Raw genomic sequence first — 20,842 nt, forward strand, 5'->3', positions numbered from 1 at the left:
TTCCGTTTATTGTTTTTGTGTATCATATCGACTGTCGGTCTCTTCCGTCTCATCTCTCTGTCTTTCTGTCTCGCTTCCTCTTTTTCTGTACCATCATTACATGTGTGTCTCTCCATCTATTTTCTCACTGTGTTTTAACTTTCTATTTGCCTCCCTCCTTCATAGCAGTATGGCTGGGTGACAAAATTAAATGTGGTATACAACAAGAAGGCGCTATTTTCATAGCAGGGTGCAAGAAAACAGAAGAAAATAAACTATGTTTCGATGTCAGATACATCTTTGTCGATGATGTCTTAGTTTTTCTCTGCGTTTTGTACACTGCTATTAAAATGAAAAGGATCCAATCATTCAAGTTGCTCCAGCGCATTTTTGATTGACAGGGGGACAAATTAGTGTTTCAATCTATTATACACACACCGTGGAGTTCTATATCTCCTACCGGATGGCATTAGCTCGGCCTCGTACTCTCGGTTCAATACATGCAAAGGGTCAGATACAATATCTCATCACAGTCTCATATCAACATGATATGGATATATGGCCCAGCCCTAGTTAGAGGCAGGCCTGCCGCCTGTCTTATTATCAGCTGTGTTAACGTCAGCATCGTGGCCAGGCTCCAGCAGGCAGTGACAATGAAGCAGAGCTCGTTAAACATTCCACTACCAACTAAGTGTTTGAAGCTACACTTTACTGCCAGGAGAAACAGCTACTGTATAGCGAGAAACTCTGAGGATCTGAAAATAAATAGAAAAGACAAGAAGGTCACGCTATTCTGGTAACGTGCTGGATTGGTCTATCCAAGTGATTTCACCAACTGACACACCTTCAACCAAATGAGGGAACAATGTAGCTAAATTAACTTATTATGTAATGTTTTGTTTGAGGGGCGCACCGCACTTGTTGGTAGTCATGACATATTATCATTCAATGGAGCAAGACCGATGCCAGATGTTTGGGTCAAATGCAGATGAATCGAGGTGATGTTATTTATTAACCAAAGACTTCAGTCAACAATCTTCAAAGAAATAAAGTAGAACCGTCTGATTGAATGTTGTTGTCTATTACTTTGTAATAAGTGTTACATGTTGTTCAAGGTGATGGACATCTCAGTTAAAATATATTTGAGAGTGCATAATTCAAATTAGGTTCTTTAAGTTAGTTCTTGCAAGACATGTTTAGTGACAATATAACTATGGTTCGCAAAATAAAACAAGACAGTCATCACTGGTGCGTTCTAATATGCATTAGAGAGAATTAAAGGACGACTTAACCCATTTTCAACCTATAATAGGTCCTCACTAGGGATGGGAATTATAGATTAAGTCATGATAACCTTATCGATCGATTAACCGCTTAAATGGTAAATGGTGCATTCTTTTAATAGCGCCTTTATCCAAGGCGCTTTACATAGTGCATTACATTCACCCATTCACACACACATTCATACACTGATTGCGGCCAACCAGCACATCGGGAGCAATTTGGGGTTCAGTGTCTTGCCCAAGGACACTTCGACATGTAGACATAAGGAGGAGCCGCGATTCGAACCATGGATCATTGGACGACCTGTTCTACCTTCTGAGCCACAGTCGCCCCAGTCGCTTAGTTGATAAGCGCCATTTTTTTTACTTTTTATCTGACACTTTGCTGATATACAGAAAGAATACAAAATATAATATTCCTTAATCAAATATTTATTTGACCATTTGAGATACAGGGCCAGCGAGGCAATGGCATCTTTGTGTGAGGAATAAAATGAAATGAAACGTGCAGTGACTTGTCTGTCACATCACATGCCAAAGCACAGACGTTTCTGTGGCTACCAAGGTAGGGGCGGCTTTTTTTAACCGGCCCACATGTGCATTCCTCACCACACGCGCACGCAGACAGCATTACATTCACAGAGTACCACATAATGATAGAACCGCAGAATTCTTTATTAATTATTACGTTTAATTTCTTAACTGTGATTATTGACATACCTAATCCTCACTAATTTCTCATAAGATGGTACAATATTTTCCTACACGGTCTGTGTCTCATAGGAGGACACTGTGGACACTTCAGAAACACACATACTAGTGACATAATCATTAGGCAGGTTTTAGCAATGGCTTCCATTAGCAGCATGCTAACATTCCAGGAATAGAACGCCTACAGCTTCTATTAGCTTGGATTCTGTCGTGTCTGTTGTGTGTCCACAACCGTCCTCTGAGACACAGAAGATGAAAATGGTAATCGATTATAATTAACTGCTCAAAACAGAATCCGATGGCGGGTGTGATTGCGGCCCTATGCTCCACCTAGGAGCCTACAGGAATAAGTCAAGTTATGACACTAAAGTGTCTAAAGTGAGTAGTATATGTTTATTAAAACCATTCTGTCTGACTCTGACTTAATTGTAAATTGCATTACTGTAAAGCAATAATTGGTTTTGTGCAGGTTTATATTTATACTGCATGTCCTGTTCAGTAATGTGCCGAGTGCACACAGTGAGCAGCCCTGGTTTAAATGGCAATGAATAATTTAATATTGACTACGGTACAGATGTCGGCCATGCACCCTAATTACAGTGAGAGAAAAGTGTTTGAGGAGGATCGATACAAACAATATGGAGCCAAACTATCTCCCATAATAAAAAAGCCACGACCCAAGATTCTTCCAGTCCATAAAAGGAAGGCAGAGGTGGGACATGGGGGGGGGGGGGGGGGGAGAGTACAGAGTAAAGTACATACTGTAGAGATAACCAGCATTATTGTGCTCCACTTCACTGCTGGAAGACTAGAGACCACAATACGAAGCTGAGCAGGCTGTTACTCTGTCCAATTGCACTACAGAAATGGTGTTCAAAGTCCGGCCTGCGGGCCAATTTTTGGTCTAATGCAACTGAATGGGATTAATGGTGAAGGTTACATATAGCCATTTATAGAGTAGTATATAGTCATTTTAAGCCCCATTTTCCCATAGTGATATAACTAAGCTTTCCAAAGCCTTGACCTTTTTCACTACCTATAGGATAGCTGATGTTAACAAAGCACTGACAACAGAAGCCTGTCAAAGTGCAAAACAACACCGTTAAACATGGGAAATAAGTAACCAAGTTGACTTCATGAGCTTTAATGTGTGGTCATCATCATCCACTGCTGCTGCTGCTGGGTAAAACAAAACCAAAAAGATGAAGATACGGAGCAGAGCCTGCCGTTCTCCTCTGGGCTTAATATTACTGAGCCTGGCCTGTCATTCTTCAAAATGTCTTCTAAATCCTAAATGTTTTCTGAAAAATCACACCCGTGTGAAGTGAGGGGCGCCCTTATTATCGTTTATAATCATGATGTAAAATAGACACTATGTCTATTTGCTCAGACACTACGACGTAAAGTTGTCCATTCATTGTCAATGGGAATTTAGTTTGTGTAGGACAAAGTTTGTGCTGGATAAAGGAGGGGCTAGCGCCCCTCAAAAACGTATGTTGCTATAACAGTGGTGCTCAAACCTTCTCATGTCAAGGACCCCCAAAATGATATGTATTTGGCCACCCACCTAGCCTGGCTCCAGCCCCTGAGTCGCTATCAAAGCCCATGTAAAAAGTGAGGGGCGCTCTTGCCGTCATACATCATCCAATAAGAAATGAATATACTTCTTCATGAATTAATTTGTCAATTTATGTTATCTTTTAACCATGATACAATGTTTAAAAAAACTCATCTTTTCACCATGATCATATAAGATGACAACTGAATTTAAAATTAAAACAGTTGAACTGTGTTTAGAAAAGCCGATTTGCTCGTCCACATATGACGTGAATTCTCCATTCATTGTCAATGGCATTTAATGTGACACGAGTTCAGGATTGTATAATCTGTATATAGGAGGGGATAGCGCCCCTCAAAAAAATCACACCCGTGTGAAGTGAGGGGCGCTCTTATAATCGTACATCATCATTTAATGTTTGTGTTAGCCAAAAAGGCGCTTTGCTCAGACACATGCTCAGACCTCCTTTCATAGTCTCTATGGCAAAAATCTGATACCGCGGCTACGGCCAATCAGCGCCGTTTCAACTCCATGATGTCAAACAACAAACATGGCTGTTACTGTGGTAACTTGCGTATCGTTCTGGCTATTAAATCTCCCCATGATAGTCTTTCTTTAGAGAAACGACAGGTTTTAGAAACATCATTATCCGACATATTTTACCATCATGTTTGTTTACTGTACATGCAATCTGAGTCAACAGTCTGTCTGGAGAGACTAGTTTACAGTAGCACTCGTTGACCGTGTTTGTTTGGTTAGCAACCGGGTTAGCCACATTGACAAAAACACTCATCTGCTTTGCTACCATTTAGATTGGTTAGTGTTTTGTGAACCCGTCACCGAAGACTGTCGCTTTGGCCACGCCCCTTGCAGAAACTGCTACCATGGGAAGGGCTTTCAGTCTGAATAATGAAAGAATGAAAATAGCAGATCTACAAGCTCATAGTGCAGCACAAAGTGACACAAAATGTTATATTTAGTTGCATGTGGGTTCAACGTGGGTGGGTTCAAATCAACACACAGCATGTCATGCTCTGGCACATTGTGTGCAAGACCGACATCAGCGCTATCAGGCTTTACTGTCATGGGGGCGGGGGGGTGACATGGTATTAGAATTAGATCATGGGGTGGTGGATACATAGATGTGAGCTGCAGTCTTCCACATGTCGTCCACAAGGCCACTGTGTGTCCCATGATGACAGTAAAGCAATAACAATACAAATCAGTGAAATCGAAGCCGATCCTTGCAAGGGAACCAACTTGTGCATTATTGGTGAATGCCTGTCAATGCCTGTCATTGAATGCCTGTCAAATGACCGCTAACATAAATTGATGTACAATGACAAGAGCGGCCCTCATTTCACACGGGTGTGATTTTATCAAATAAGTCATTTGGCAAATCTGCCCTGTGCACATTTTGTTTACGAAGGGCCCGATCTTACGCCACCCCCCTTACCCCTTAAGTTATCCTTAAACTTATTTACCATTTGTTACTATTTTAAAAAACATTTTAAGATGGTTCAACTAGCCGATCTACATAAAGACGTGAGCTTGTAGATATTTGAACTATTTTAAGAGCTTTTTGAAAATAGTCCGAAGGCTAAAAGCCAAACGGTGAATTGTATTCATAATGTTCCATAATGTTCAACGACAGTCAGAAACACAATTCAATCGAGAATCGCAATTATTTGAGCCACAATTCATCGTCAAGTAAAATGTCATAATCGTGACAGCCCTATTGCCTAATTGTCCAAGCTGCTGATTCGCCAGATTACACCCCAAAGCACGCACACACACTTTTCTCCTGGTTCCTTAACTTCCTTCCTATAACAAGCACTTACATCCTCACACGCTCTCGCTCTCTCTCTGAAATGTGTTACGTCTTGCTTCTCCAGTTTTAACCACCGGTGGTAAAACATAAAGAAAATGCCTAGGTCAGCAGTATCTAAGAGAGACTGATAGATAAAAAGCTGGAAAGCTGTTAGTGGAAATACTTTCAACTAATCTTTTCTGCACCATTAAGCCTCTATTCTCCACAAACAGGCTAGCAAGTGAAATATCCAGTGTTTTCGCAAAAGATAAATTGATGGGCAGCATGTTGTAAATAATCAAACCCATGATCAAAATTCAACATAATTATTTATTATTATTTTAAAGGACAAAAAATTCTGACACTTTAGATCACACACAAATATTATAATACCTGATAATCTGGGAAGCATCTATCTTTATGTTAAACTAAACATGGAAAACTGGTTAAATAACTGACTGTGGCTAATGTTGCTGCCGGGTTAACTCACCTGTCGGCTGACACTCACCTGACTCTCTGCTCTCTCACTGCTAGTTAGTGTACTGTATAACTGCCTCCAAAAAGATGTTCCCTGCATGTTTTCTCATGCTTCATGTGTAATGGTGGTGGCACTGGTGACACCTATTATTTGCTTTTTGTTTTATGCACAGATCTGATGACATATTTTCAAAAAGTGTGCCCCCTCAATCTGCCTTCCATTAAATTATTTTATTCGTGTGTGTGTGTGTGTGTGTGTGTGTGTGTGTGTGTGTGTGTGTGTGTGTGTGTGTGTGTGTGTGTGTGTGTGTGTGTGTGTGTGTGTGTGTGTGTTTCGGGTGGACTTCAGCAGGAAATCTTGGGGGTTTGTGGGGGCGTGGGGGAAGGGGGTGTACCCCTCTGCATGCAGGGATACACACTCACTACTCAGTAAAATCCAGTGTTCATTTATCCTGAGTGAGATTTTTTTTTTTGCCAATGGACCTGTGTAAAGCTCCATTAATTAGTACACTTTCACAATAACAAGTATAAAACTCTAGTTATTTGTATAATGAAAGTGTAATAACAACTCCTGGGGACATTGTTGTAATATGTCTGACTCTTGTTTGTAGTCAGGGAGAACTTTGCCAGTATAGTTTTAGTAACTTTGTTCCAAGGGGTTCAACAACCCCCACATAGCCCTGCTAAACCACAGCCAGACAACAGCAGAAAAGCACTTCTTCAGCAACCAGTACATCCGATAACATTCAACTATATCATCATCATAACGAGATCAAACCCAGGATCATTCTTCATGAACTTTGAACAAACTGATTCAACAATTTAAAACAAACTCACCCACAGCTCTGCCAACAAAAGTAGCCTACAAGCAACGAGGAAATAATGAGGTTATGTCATGGAGTAAAATATCCAACTACACATCTACAACAGGCAAACCTGGCTATATATGGGGTTTAAAGTTTTATACGCGCACATTTACAGTAAAAAATATATTATAATAAAAACTATTAATTTCCCCACCTTCTAGCGGTGCGCTGTTTGTAGCCATTTTTCCTGCAGCTGCAATTTTTTTTCCATCCACTTGCACTAACAGCAGCACGTCACTTCCTATCCGAGAGTAGAAGAACTACATCCCATCGCTCGAAGCGACGTGGCGGCGTGATTGGCTACCTGGTTATCAGGGCAACCATGGATGGACATCTAAAATAGTAAACAACAATATTCAAGATTTCTTGATTTGTTTTACATCTGTTGTTTTTAGGGGGGGGGGGGGGGAGATTATGTTTCTCCTAGTTTAAAGACAGCAGAAGTTCATAAACGAATAAAATAAATAGGGCAGAAAAATACTTAATCTCAATCTAAATATAAATAAATCACACCCGTGTGAAGTGAGGGGTGCTAATATATTAGTCAAACTCATGTTGCTATGATATAGGTGAATAGGCTAGGTGATAATTTTGATGTAAAACAATAATAGCCTACTATAGTAGACTAGCTAGTCGTTTTAGTAAAGTAAAAGTGGTTTATGTGTAGGCTAGTAAAAACTCAAATAGCTGAAACAGTTGCTCCAACAAAGACAACGCGAATCGCTCCATTATCCGGATAATGAGGACAGATTCAAGCCATCGTTTGCTTGGTTCTGATCTTCGGATCATGAGTTCTGTTCTGAGTTCAGGGAACGTAAAATAGTAAAACAGCCTCACCGTGTGGATAAAAGGCGTAAGTAAAATTGGACAAATCACAAATGCGCGCGCGCGCGCGCACACACACACACACACACACACAGGATTAAAAATGTACAGTTTGTGTATTGGAAACAAAAAAATCATCTACAAGCTCACAATGTGTTGCATCTCAACCCATTGTGAGCTTGTAGATCAGCAATTTTGAAGTGGTCAGTGTCCCTTTTGTGATAATAATCCAAATCTGCAAAGTAATTACTAACTACTATACTAGTTACTAAACCTGTCAAATAATTGTCAAGTTAAAAATACAATATTTGCCTCGAGATAGTGGAGCAGAAGTGAAATGGGATATACTCCAATAAAGTAATATTTACCTCAAAATTACAATCCATCCATCCATCCTTCCATCCATCCATCTTCAACTGCTTTTCCGGAGTCGGGTCGGTTCCAACAGATCTCCAGACTTCCCTTTCCAGAGCAACACTAGCAACTTCCTCCTAGGTGATCCAATAGCGTTCCAAGGCCAGTGTGGAGATATAATCCCCCCCATTTGGTCCTTAAGGTCTGCACCGGGTATCTTCGCCGTGGAATGTGGAGCGAGGACCTCCCAAATAATATAGGGAGACGCCCGGGAGGCATCCGTAGATGCCCGAACCACCTAAGCTGTCTTCTTTCCAAGTCAAGGAGCAGTGGTTCTATCTGAGTCTGTCACATATGGCATGAACTTCTCACCTTAATCCTATCTATTCTCTAAGCCTGAGGCCGGCCAACCGGCCGAAACTAATTTTGGCCGGTTGTATCGTATTATTTTGGTCATGACCCACAGTAGAAACAATTTCGGTATATCAAGAGCTTTGCCTTCTGGCCCAGCTCTCTTTTCATCACAACAGAGACTGCAATACCGCTCCTGCTGCTCCCATTCTCTGGCTGATCTCTTGCTCTGTCCTCCCCTCAATCGTGAACAAGACCATGAGATGCTTAAACTCCTTCACCTGGGACAACTTCTTGTTCCCTACTTGAACAGCCCAATACATTGGTTCAATGCTGAGAATCATGGCCTCAGATTTGGAAATGCTGATCCCACACACACACACACACACACACACACACACACACACACACACACACACACACACACACATAATAGGCTTAAATAATTTGTTGTCTCAAAACTTTTTACAACTAAATTCTGATAAATCTGAGATTATTCTGTTTGGTCCCCTTAGTTCACAATCCACAATTCTAGACAGTCTTGGCCCCCTGGCAACAAACGTGTCTTCCGTTGCAATAAATCTGGGTGTCCAATTTGACTCAGAACTCTGCTTTGAACATCAGGTCAAAAAGGTTGTACAAACTTGCTTCATGCATATAAGAAACATCCACAAGATAAAATCCTTTCTTTCTTCTAGTAATCTTAATACTGTTGTGAATGCTTTGGTATACTCTCGTTTAGATTACTGTAATGCTCTGTAGTCCGGACTCAACCAAAACTTGATACATCGCCTGCAATTGGTCCAGAATGCGGCGGCTATAGGCTTATTACTGGTACCAGGAGATTTGACCAAATAACACCTGTGTTGGCTGAACTCCACTGCTTGCCAGTCTCGTTCAGGATCGATTTTAAGATTTTATTTATTAAATGATTAATTATTATTATTAACCTTTAAAGCTCTTAATGGTCTTGCTCCCACCTATTTATGTACAATGGTTGAATACTATGTACCTTCACGTACTTAGATCATCTGGTCTGGGTCTACTAAAGGAGAGTCACAAGGCTAGCCTTAGATCATCTGGTCTGGGTCTACTAAAGGACGAGAGTCACAAGGCTTTTGTTGTTAGGGCCCCTATAGGCTCTGGAACAGCCTACCAGAACTGAAGAAGAACTGAGGCTAACCAGTTCCTTAACGAGTTTTAAATCTCTCTTAAAAACACATCTATATACAGGTTGGCCTTTGCCCTTTTCTATCACTATTATTATTTTTGTTATTACATTATTGTTGCATTTTGATGTTTTATATCGTTTTGATTGTTCAAGCACTTTGTGACTTGGTTTAAAAAAGTATAATACTTAGACACATATGAATAATACGTTGTTGTAGGGTGTGGGGGAGATGAGAGCCTTTTGGAGAAGAGGTTGATTGTGTAGTTTGTGAACAGATTCCATAAGATTGTGTCCTATTACAAGGACATTGAACTCTGACCCCCTTCCGTCCCTCCATCCATCTGAACTCATGCTTATATTCATTAGCATGTTAGAGAGTGTGGGTATGTGTGGGGTGGGTGTGCATACTGTATACTGTATATATGCTATACATGTATTACTTGCATTGTACGGTTATTTCTTCTCATATACTTATCCAGATTATGCTTGGTTCTACAATCATACTCATTACTATTTATTCTATTTATCTATTTATTATTCTGTATACATTACTGTACATACTGTACATTTTCTGCATTTATTCTCTCATTTACTGCATTACTGTATTGCACTCTTCATTTCATTGTCAAAGTATTTGTATACTATGTGCAGTGACAATAAATGTAATCTAATCTAATCTAATATCGATGGTGAGTTTGAACAGGGGCATGGAGAGTAGGGTGTGCCAGTCCAGGAAATGGGTTTAAAACGCACGCACGCACACACACACAAGAATAAAACAACCAATAAAACAAACAGAGGGCAGAAGTCTGTCAGTCACTCTCTGAGAACAAAGCTCTGCACCCATATGTAAACAAGAGTTTATCATATATATAGTATTACCAAGCCATAAAGTGATGTTTGTCGACAAATGACAGGCTAACAGGAATCGCTGTGTTTGTTTTTATTATCTGAACATTAGAAGCCCATTGTACCCTATATATTTGGATTCCTTAAGAGGTTTTATAAATGATTTCATTATTGTAATCATAATTTGGCTGGTTAGTTGAGAGGGTGTGGCTTACCAGACCAGGATTGCACCTGTTAGACAGGTAAAACGGGAAGTTCAGAAAAGGAGTCAGTCAGCCTCACATTGACACTCAGTGTTAGAATACTACCAAGAACACATCATACTAAGGACCTACAGGACCTTAGACAAGAAGACATCTTGTTCAGCATACACATTGGTCAGTATTATCTATCTTCCTTTAAACCACTCCTTTAAACTGTTAGTTTAGCTTTGTTTAGTTAAACAGAATAATATTTAGGCAGTGATGGAAAGTACTGTACAAGTAAGTACAATTTTGAGAGTAAAGTAAAAAAATGTGAGTACTTCTTCCATCACTGTTCTTATTGGTTATACGTTAAACAAGGTTTCTATCCTGTCACCAGTGAACTGAGATTTGTATTGATGTTGGTCATGCATGCACGCTTATTCTCTTGCTGTACTTTGCCGTAATCATTCTAAATGCTAATTGGCCTGGTAGTTTTGTACTCATATTGATGTATCATGAAATTGATGTGCTGTATAATTGTGAAATGCTATAAATAGCTGTGAGACATTTGATATGCAACGTTTTTATCATATCAAAGTGACGGAAATGATTTGACCAAATAGGCCTAAATAATGATATTCTGACTTCCTGCTACATCAACCACTAATAGTGGACTAATAGCAACATTGTTCATCTCTGATGCGATACATACACAGTGTGTTTGGTCTAACAGTTAGACCAAACACACTGTGTATGTAGTTAGTATGTAGTTCGACTCTAATTCCCTCAAGGACACTGCAGGGGTCCCCAGACCCTACGTTGAGAACCACTGTACTAGAGTGAAGTGAACCGTAAATGTCAAGGCAATAGGTTTCATATAGCACTGCTGTGCAATATATGAAATATTATGGATTATTGTGACATGAGACACAATATTACAATATGGCATAAGTGTTGTGTTTCTTTGGTGTTAACCACTAAAACATTTGAAAATATATTGCTGAATAACCCAACTTAACCTTTTTACAGGCAAGATGTACAGGAAGCATTCACACATTCTCAGAAGTAAGTTGAAATTAACTCACACAATGTTACTGCTGAGTTCTTGTGCAGGTATAGGGTTGTATGAACGTTTTAACAATTAAAATACCTTCAAGTAATTAGCCTAAGGGCACGGGCTAATACACATGGCTTGGGCTATCTTTCACAGACATAATCATAATCACATAATCACATAATTTCCATAGACAATTTTGCTAAATCAAGGCACTTTATGTTTATGTATACCAAAACATGCCATCTACTTAGGAATCAGGAGACAGACAGTTTACTGTTAAACTGTGTTAAACTTTAAGACATAACAATACAAAACATAACAGTGTCAGCTACACAAATGGCTTTAGTTTATGCTAAAGTAAAACTAAATAACATACATACAAATAGTATACAAATGTAGAACTTAATTTAAAACTTGGTGTGATGGGGCGCCCGCTGGAGCGGGCGCAGGCTCATGCCACAGGCACGTTGCGTGGCAGAATAGCCAAAGAAGCTTGGTGTGATGTCACCCAGGCCTACAGGCTACTAGCTAGCTGGTTGGCATAACGCCAGCCTGAATACAAAATTTATTGTTTTGAGTATTTACGCAGTCATGCACCTACTGGAACTGTACTATCTATACAATCTTATATTACATTACAAGTGCACAAAAATGTGTGCCAGATCAGATCGTCATAGACCGTGATGTCATATAGGCTACCCAAAACTGCTGTTCCCCCACTGTGTTTTCCGGTCCTGGCGGGGAATTTCCATATATACTGTTTAGCTTTTCCATATAGTCATTCCACGAAACCGGTACGATTTGGCCTTTTTTTCTGAAGATTTGACCGAAAGGTTTTACTTTTCTGAATACCCCACATCTTTAACTAGAAAAGTCGCAATTTTGGAAAAATTGCAAAGTGTGGTTGCCACAATCGCTTATATAGGCCCCTCCCACTAATTTTTCTAGCCAATTCGAATGTCACGTCACCCCTGTGATCATGTGTAAGTAATTTGGAGGGTATTTATCCACCCAAAAAACATTTTTCTGCAACAAACGGTTATACTTTTTGCATTTGCGGCGGTGCCTCTTGGTTGATTAAACCATCCGCGACATCTGATTCAAAATTCGGGTGGATTGGACGTTTGGTTCATGATTTATGGCATTTTTTGTGAAATAGGCCCCTCCCACTAACTTCGGAAGCCGATTACGGCCGAACGATACACACTATCAAAATTCGGCCTGTGATGTTTTAATCGGATAGGTCCAGAGATCATCTGTGCCAATTTCTTAGAGATTTGGACCAAATCTGTAACCTGACGCTGCCAGATGAGGGCGGTATTGCGGAAACATATTCCCCAACACAACACTCATCTGGGATCTCTGACGGAGTTGAGCCCTGAGTCAGATCTGCTTCGTACCGAACCAATCAGCGTGAGCTAAAGGCGGGATGCGGATGTGACGGTATATAGACACGTCGATATGATTGGTTGTGTTTGCACGCCCACACGGTGATAGACAGACGCTCCCATCCAATCATCTACCATGTATCTTGAAAAAAAGGAACAGCCCCGTCATCAAATTTGCTTCCGCGATCCCAGATCCAAATAAGCTGTGAAACAAATTTGTGTAGCAAGCTTTTTGGATCTGGCAGCGTCAGGTTACCAAATCTGTAGGAGGAAGAGCAAAGTGTGAAAAACAGCGCCCAGAGACGAACACAGTGTAGACACTAATTAGAACAAAGAAACATTAGTGAACAAATTATTTCATAATAATACTGTGTAAGTGAAGTTAAATACCAAGTGTGAATATGTCCAAGCACATACAGTAGCAGTCACACCAAGCCCAGAGTCTCTTTAAACCTGATTTACATATACGTATACCTACACACACAGGTGTCACACAGACACAAGCTCAGCTATTTTCAGTGGGCGACAGTCGTGCACAATAACCATTGCCAACTCAGGCTTCAGTTTCCCTCAGGACAGGTCCGACGACTGCTTCAATCAACCGCACCCCAGACTGCATGCAAACTATTCCCATTTCATTCAGACCACACTATGTAGTTGGACTGGTTGGGGCCCGGGGGAAACCTGTTGAATCTGTTTTGTCTACATACTATTCCCATTATCCTCCTTCTTCAACCTTCATCACCCCCTGGGCCCGTGTACCCGTGATCTGTATCCTGAAGAACTTTGTTCAAGAATTTCTTGTTAAATGTGAATGCAAATAAAGATTAAATGTTAAATGTGTGTGTGTGTGTGTGTGTGTGTGTGTGTGTGTGTGTGTGTGTGTGTGTGTGTGTGTGTGTGTGTGTGTGTCTGTGTGTGTGTGACTGTGTGTGTGACTTTGTTTTCCAGAGTTATGTCAGATTGTTGCAGTGCTGTTGGTCATCGTCATGGTCATAGTTAGTTTCTTAAACTACATGCCACACTACACAAAACAAGGTAATACTATTCTATATTCTGCATAAAACATCTCAAAATCTAATTTATCAATAGACCCCTGTGTGGGGGGTATTGAATGGAAAAGTAATGAAATCCCTCTTTTTATTTTTTCTTCTTAAAATTGCTAAATACAACGCACAAGTACTTAGTATTGATACAATTGATTATTTGCATTGCAAAACGATACGATACAAAATCAATGTTGCTGTTTACATTTCGATATAGGCTACTTCCATTCTTGAAATCAAAATAGATTTTTCGATTTACTATATCGTTACACCCCTAGTATCATGTATTACCTATAGCTTTTATCCTCTAAGCATATACTGGGTATGTGAAACTGTTTGTGTCTCAGCTTATACATACGCAGACCACCGTGCTCCACCGAAGACGGCAAAGGTCAAAGGTTAGTCATCATGCAGGCTGCCATTCAAACCACCAATGAACTGTTAAATTGTCTCTTCATTTAAACTGACCATATTGGCGTGTGCGTGCGTGCATATTTGCATGGGTGCGTTCGGGTGTGTGCGTGCATGTATGGGTGTGTGCGTATAACTTATATATTTTGAAACATATCGTTTTTAAAATGTTTTGTTTTGGTATGTAGGACTGGGACAGTGGGATATGTGTCTGACCAGAGTAGTAGTCTTCAGTAGGATTAACAACATTCATATCTGTCCACAGCAGACCCATGTGCCAAGAAGAGTTGTCCAGAGGATCAGTTCAGTTTCTATATACTCACTGGAGCTGCTAACATCTTTTTGCCCAAAATCTGCGTCCAAGGAAAACTGTAAGATAATCAAACTGACTTGTCTGCCTTGTCACATCTCCGTCTGGCTTTGTGCATGTTTTTTGTCTGCATCTGCTTATGGCAGAAGTCCAGTTTATCTTAATGTAAGAATCACTTAATGTAAGGATCACTGTGAGGGAGACAGACACTACTGTATAAGAATGAGAGGGAGACCGTGTAGGAGAGACAGACAGTAGGAAAGCTGAGAGGAAAGCTAAGTATGAGACTGTGAGGAGAGACAGACCCTAGGAAAGCATAGAGGGAGACAGTAAAGGAGAGACAAACTACAGGAACCTGACTCAAAGATGTTGTAGGAGAGACTGTAGCAATGCCGACTGTTGAAGTAGTATGATGGGATTTTTCTCTGTTTATCAGGATTCTTGGATCTGTGCTGAACAACGCAGGAGGAGGAATAAACATAGCCATTTTAAACGGTATCTGATAGCAACTCATCACACATCAATAACATTATATTAAGACTTAATGCCTTTAGTAAATGATACTACATAATATACTGTACTATCTACTTCTGTATCAAGAACGATATTTGATGGGACAGAGAGAAAGTAACAGTAATAGTGCTGTTTGCTTCCGACCGTAGGGAGAACAAAAATGTCTCTGAGGGACACATTTCAGTCATTTCTTCCTTACAATTTAAGAATTATTTAGCAGATTAAGCCTGATTTATACACCATTGCACGATGGTGTCATGCACCGAACATAGCTGATCTACAAGCTCACAACATGCATAAATCAAGCTTCATACAGAGCTACTCAAAAGATTTTCTCTGAACATCAGTTAATGATTGCAGTTGTAAACTGCTGTCTCACTAGTGTTTTGTCGTTCTGTCCATGTTTGTCCCTCTATGTGGCTGTCTTTCCTGCAGGGAAAACAGCAGAAGTCATTAAGACAGAACACTTCAACATGTATGATGGTGGTATGTAACATTACAGAACTCATATCTCCAATAATCATCAGATCAGTTCACAGAACTTCACACGGGTGTGATTTTAAATTTTCATGTGTGTGTGTGTGTGTGTGTGTGTGTGTGTGTGTGTGTGTGTGTTGTAGAGACTGAACCTCTCATCAAGTTCCTGCAGGACATGGAGGAGGGCTCTCTGGCTTTGATGGCTTCATTCGATGAACCTTCTACAAAGTAAACAACGTCCCACATGTCTAAAGTCCAAACATTCAAGTTTTATGGTTTATATCCTCGTCATAAAACAGACAGACAACCTAGTCCCCATATATGGGGGACATGGGGAGAGTCCAAGTTGCTCCTTTACACCTGACAGGGGGTAGTTTCCCTGGTTGGACGTAGCGCGTGGAAGGAACACGCTATTTCAACCAGTTCCTTTCCACTCCATCAGGCGCCAGGGGGGAGGCGGCAGTTCAAATGAGCCGCCCTGATCAGGTAGAGAGTGCACGAGACTAGTCACCTGACCAGGTAGGCGCGTTCACAAGCTGTCTGCCTGAACTAGCTGTATACGCAGGCTTCGCATCATAAGTACTGTACTTAAGTACAATTTTTTGGTATTTTTACAAAACATTAGTTACTTTGTAGATTTCTATTATTATTAGATGTATTACAAAACATACATGAACCACTTCAGCCGGGCCAGCCCTACGCTATGCATTGAAAATAGCAGATCTACACAATGCATCGTGCAACACATTGTGAGCTTGTAGATCTATTTTCAAATTATTGTTAAACATTCTGCATAATGAGTACTATATACTTTTGATACTTTAAGTGCATTTTTAATACAGATACTTTTGTACTTCTACTCTACCTGGAAGAAGGATTAAGTAACAAAACCAGAGTAGAGACAGGAGATCAGAGGAGACGAGGAGTGGAAGAGTCTTTTTTTTAATGAAACACAACTATAGCATAAGTCTTAATTCAACAGGGAACGGAACCCCTAGGCCCTATAGGGGGTCCTCAGAGTTACTACAGGGGGGGGTTACCAAATGTATGTGTGATAGGAATTTAGGAACTGAATGTTGGATGATTAAAAGTCCTTGAGCTTTATGGGTCACATACTGAGGAGGTGTTTGTTCAGCCGCTTCTTGAAGGCATGAACACTACTTGATGTAATGTCTCCAACAACCGCAGGGGGAAGGCTGTTCCATATTGATATAGCAGAGTGGAGAAAGCTCCTTGGTCTCTCCAGCCCTTTAGTATCTTAAGATACATTTTCAGGCGATGCACCAATTTCCAATCAGGCGAGAGAAACCATTTATATGCTTCAAATGTATTATTGTTTCAGTTGCAATTTTGTCCATTTTTATTTTTCGCCTCATCACTTCCAATATCGCTTGTTTATTCTGCATCCATCCTATATGAGTTCTCTTCCTCAAATTGGTACCTGAGTAACCCCACCTGAAAATGCACTTACATACGGCCGTTCTCTGGCAGAAGATCTAATGAAGATAAAGTTGTATCTTGCCGGCCACTGGCAAGTAAAAATACTCCCTTTGATTGATTGATTGATTGATTGATTGATTGATTGAATCCTTTATACAGTCTTTTCACTTCATACAGTCAGACATTTGGGCTAAAGGGATATAACACAAAAAGGGAACTTGTTTCATTGTGGTGTATTCAATTCATCAACATAGCATAAGAATAACACCAAAATACAATATCATCAACAAATGGGCCCTATCTTGTGCCACTCTTCCTCTATGATTATTTCCTGTTTTGGCTATATAGAAGTGTATATTTGTCTCTAAATGTTATGATGAATTGAACATGGTGGACCCTATTTTAAACAAGTGTAATGCTTTATGGTGTCGTCCACAATTAACAGTTTTGTATTTGAGTTGTGCTTCAATCAATCAATCAATCAATCAATCAATCAATCAATCAAACCCCTTACCCCTAAAGCTATTTGCCATTTTTTATTATTTTGAAAAAACATTTTAAACTAGTTCAACTATAGCCGATCTACATGGACACATTGTGAGCTTGTAGATCGGCTATTTTAACTTTTTTAAAAGGTTTTTAAAAATAGTAAAACATGCCAAATAAGTCAAGGGATAAGGTGTAAGGGGTGGCGCAAGATATAGCCTTAATTGTATGTACAAAGTAGAAAAATGGAAAAAAACAGTGAATGCCATCTCCTTTCTATGGGAAAAGATACCGGCCCTGACTCTTGCTGTTTGATTGACAGATTGACGGACGAAGCGCGGAAGCTGATTAGTGACCTGGGAAGTTCTAGTGTCCAATCCATAGGCTACAGAGACAGCTGGGCGTTTGTTGGTGGGAAAGGGACCACGGTCAAGACCGAATTTGAGAAGGTATAAAATACTCCTACAACTGCTACATTACATACTGTTGAAATCTGCTATCTACTCCTATTTTACTACAGTATTGTCCAATAACACAACAAACACTTTCATCCATCCATCTGATTATCCGTAGTCGGGTCGTGGAGGCAACAGCTCCACACAAAGGCTCAACTTATGTAACTTAGATAGCATTTTATGTGGACATATAGCATGATATAGTATATCATGCATAGTCTAGATTCATTGCGCATAAAGTGAAATATTTAAAATGTTGTTTTGTTTTAATCTTGATGATTATGGCATTCAGCTCATGCATATCTCAAAATACTATAATTTTTAACTATTTAACTTTATGAAATCACAAAAAAACATCTGAAAATTATGTTACTTTATGCACGCAATACGTGGTCTGGGCTACTTAAAGAAAATCATCAATGGGTCGTGGCATGGAGGTGATAAGCCTGTGGCACTGTTGAGGTGTTATGTTGAGGTGCCCAGCTTTGCTTTGATAGCATCTTTAAACTCTATTATTCTCTGTATTGTTGAATCTAGTTTCTCACACCTTCCTCTCGACAATTCAACCTAGATTCTCTGTGGGGTTCAGGTCAGGCCAGTTGGCTGGTCAGTTAAGCACAGTAATACCTGCATGGTCAGTACACAATTACTAGTAGTTTTGGCTCTGTGTGGGCAGGTGCCAAATCAAGCTGGTAGATGGCTGTGTTGACTCCAGTGTAACGTTTTCACTGTCAGTGCAGGACCAACACCATTCAGATAACATGGACCCAAATCATCACTGTGTTTGATCAATTGTAGATACAACACAACCATCTATTAGGATTTTTTACAGCATTATGTGCTTCCGTATGTTGACAAGCTTTGGGTATACTGATTTCCTTTTCCAGCAGCACTTGCCACCTGCTCATGGAGCCAACTGGCCTGACCTGAACCTCATAGAGAATCTAGGTCAGCTGTGTCCTGTGTGGCCAAATTTGATATGGCCCGCAGCTTCATACCTGAATTGTATTACCGCCCAAAAGTATGAGACATTTTTACATTAAAGGTTTTTAACCTGGGCATTTCCCAGAGTATAATTTGCTTGTATTTATCTATTGAGTGGTGCAACCACTCCAAGGAACAGCAATGTCCGTGTTCACCTATGTGTCCGCCTATGTATGTGGCCATGAGCACCAGAATGACTATTAGTACCAGTAGGGGCGCTGTTGTGCCAGAAACAGAGAGAGATAGTGCTGCACGTGCTGCACTGTTGCCTGCTAATAAGAGAGGGGGGGGGGGGGGGCACCACTCAGTTCACACAGGTGTGATATTTTTTACCTTGCTTGGTTAAATTTGGTAATGTGACATAACGTTGAAAAAAGACAAAAGACCATTGATATTAAATATTGATCATGATAGTTAAATAGAATCGTTTAAATCCAAAGCTAAATTATGTATTTGGCCCTTGGGTGTTTTAATATTTTCTAATATGGCCCCTGATCTAGGTTGAATTGTCGGGAGGAAGGTGTGAGACAATATAACTGAGTTTAAAGCTGCTATCAAAGCAAATCTGGGTTTCCATAACACCTCAACAGGCTTATCACCTCCATGCCACGCCTCATTGATGAAATCATTTGTTTAAAAGTAGCTCAGACCACGTATTGAGTGCATAAATTAACATACTTTTCAGATGGTCGACATTTCTGTGTTATAAATATGTTTTGTCTGTCTCATAAAATATTATAATATTTTGAGATAGGATTTTTTTATTTTCATGAGCTGTATGCCAGAATCATCAAGATTAAAACAAACAAAAAGGTTTTAAATATTTCACCTTATGCGCAATGAATCTAGAATATATGAAAGTTTTACGAAAGAAAATGAACTTTTCCATGATATAATTTTTTTTAGATGCACCTGTAGATATTCCACGGTGCTCAGCATAGGCCTACAGTACGTATGATTCATGATGACTATTTTGATGTATTACCAATTGGAGGGAACGTCAAAATAGAATCCTGAGAAATATGACCTATCTCATATCTCAACAGACATGAGACAATCTAGCACTTTGAGATTTGTGTCAAATACAAATTGTATTTCTTCCAATAATGTATAATAATAATAATAATAATGTCATATCCATAGATAAACACAATATAGAACATTCACTTATTTACCAGCAGTATATTTCTTGGGAAAGGAAAGGATCAACAACAGTATCTCTCGTGCCTCCCACCAACCAATTACTGTCTGTCTGTCTGTCTGTCTGTCTGTCTGTCTGTCTGTCTGTCTGTCTTGCCACTTGTATAGTTATTAAAAAGTGATGCCGCAAACAATAAATATGAAGGCTGGCCGGAGATGTTGGAACTGGGAGGCTGCATCCCTCCGTATATCCCTCCATCTGATGGTTCCTGATGCTGAGAGGCTGGAGAACATGTTAACTAAAGTGTGCCTGGAGAGTAGTTTACATGTCCCCACATCCCTACTGTGTAACTTTCTACAGCCTTATTTGTATTTCTACATTTTATTTAAACAATATTATGTGTCTGTATTGTGGTATTTGTTGTTTTTCTATAATGTGTTTAAAAACAACTGAATTTATGCGATTGCTTAGCCGATCTGCTACATATTGTCTACATATAAGTTACTGTAAATTTCCCCTTCATTGTCAATAAAGTTTTTACTGTTTGTGTTGCCACAAATTTACATCATATTTGGTGGACATTTGACCTCATTTCTCCTTTCATCGTCAATGGCAAGTATTGAGACGTGTGGGGACAAAATGTACTTTATAATTGGCGGACATTTGACCTAATTTCTCCTTTCATTATCAATGGCAAATATTGAGACGTGTGGGG

The 20,842-nt window shown here is 39.8% G+C and overlaps 2 protein-coding genes across 4 annotated transcripts in view; one reads left to right on the plus strand and one right to left on the minus strand.

Moving 5' to 3' along the window:
- Positions 1-6,900, minus strand: part of pik3c2a (phosphatidylinositol-4-phosphate 3-kinase, catalytic subunit type 2 alpha) — a 76,620-nt gene extending 69,720 nt beyond the window's left edge. Inside the window, exons 1-2 of one of the 3 annotated variants that reach the window (XM_080761695.1) lie at positions 6,839-6,865; positions 6,656-6,680 (exon numbers count right to left, since the gene is read on the minus strand). The gene's annotated coding sequence lies outside the window, so the exon portion shown is untranslated. Of the gene's footprint in view, positions 1-6,655 lie in introns of all 3 variants that reach the window. The other 2 variants (XM_080761694.1, XM_080761693.1) reach the window with 2 other exon arrangements.
- Positions 6,901-10,528: 3,628 nt separating this feature from the next.
- Positions 10,529-20,842, plus strand: LOC308314124 (protein FAM3C-like). The gene is made up of 10 exons (XM_080761538.1): positions 10,529-10,611; positions 11,449-11,484; positions 13,816-13,902; positions 14,258-14,308; positions 14,587-14,692; positions 15,068-15,126; positions 15,580-15,630; positions 15,765-15,849; positions 17,870-17,996; positions 20,295-20,842. Exons 2-10 carry the CDS (start codon positions 11,454-11,456, stop codon positions 20,397-20,399), a joined length of 702 nt encoding a protein of 233 aa, XP_080617664.1. The 5' UTR covers positions 10,529-10,611; positions 11,449-11,453; the 3' UTR covers positions 20,400-20,842.

This window comes from Protomyctophum bolini, assembly GCF_963924005.1.
Source record: "Protomyctophum bolini genome assembly, chromosome: 4".
Lineage (NCBI taxonomy): Eukaryota > Metazoa > Chordata > Actinopteri > Myctophiformes > Myctophidae > Protomyctophum > Protomyctophum bolini.

Bases quoted from the DNA above. Each gene is read 5' to 3' on its own strand.
- LOC308314124 (XM_080761538.1), top strand. From the start codon at position 11,454: ATGTACAGGAAGCATTCACACATTCTCAGAA. The intron at 14,309-14,586 runs GTTAGTCATCAT...ATCTGTCCACAG, and splicing joins GAAGACGGCAAAGGTCAAAG to CAGACCCATGTGCCAAGAAG. The intron at 15,127-15,579 runs GTATCTGATAGC...TCTTTCCTGCAG, and splicing joins AAACATAGCCATTTTAAACG to GGAAAACAGCAGAAGTCATT.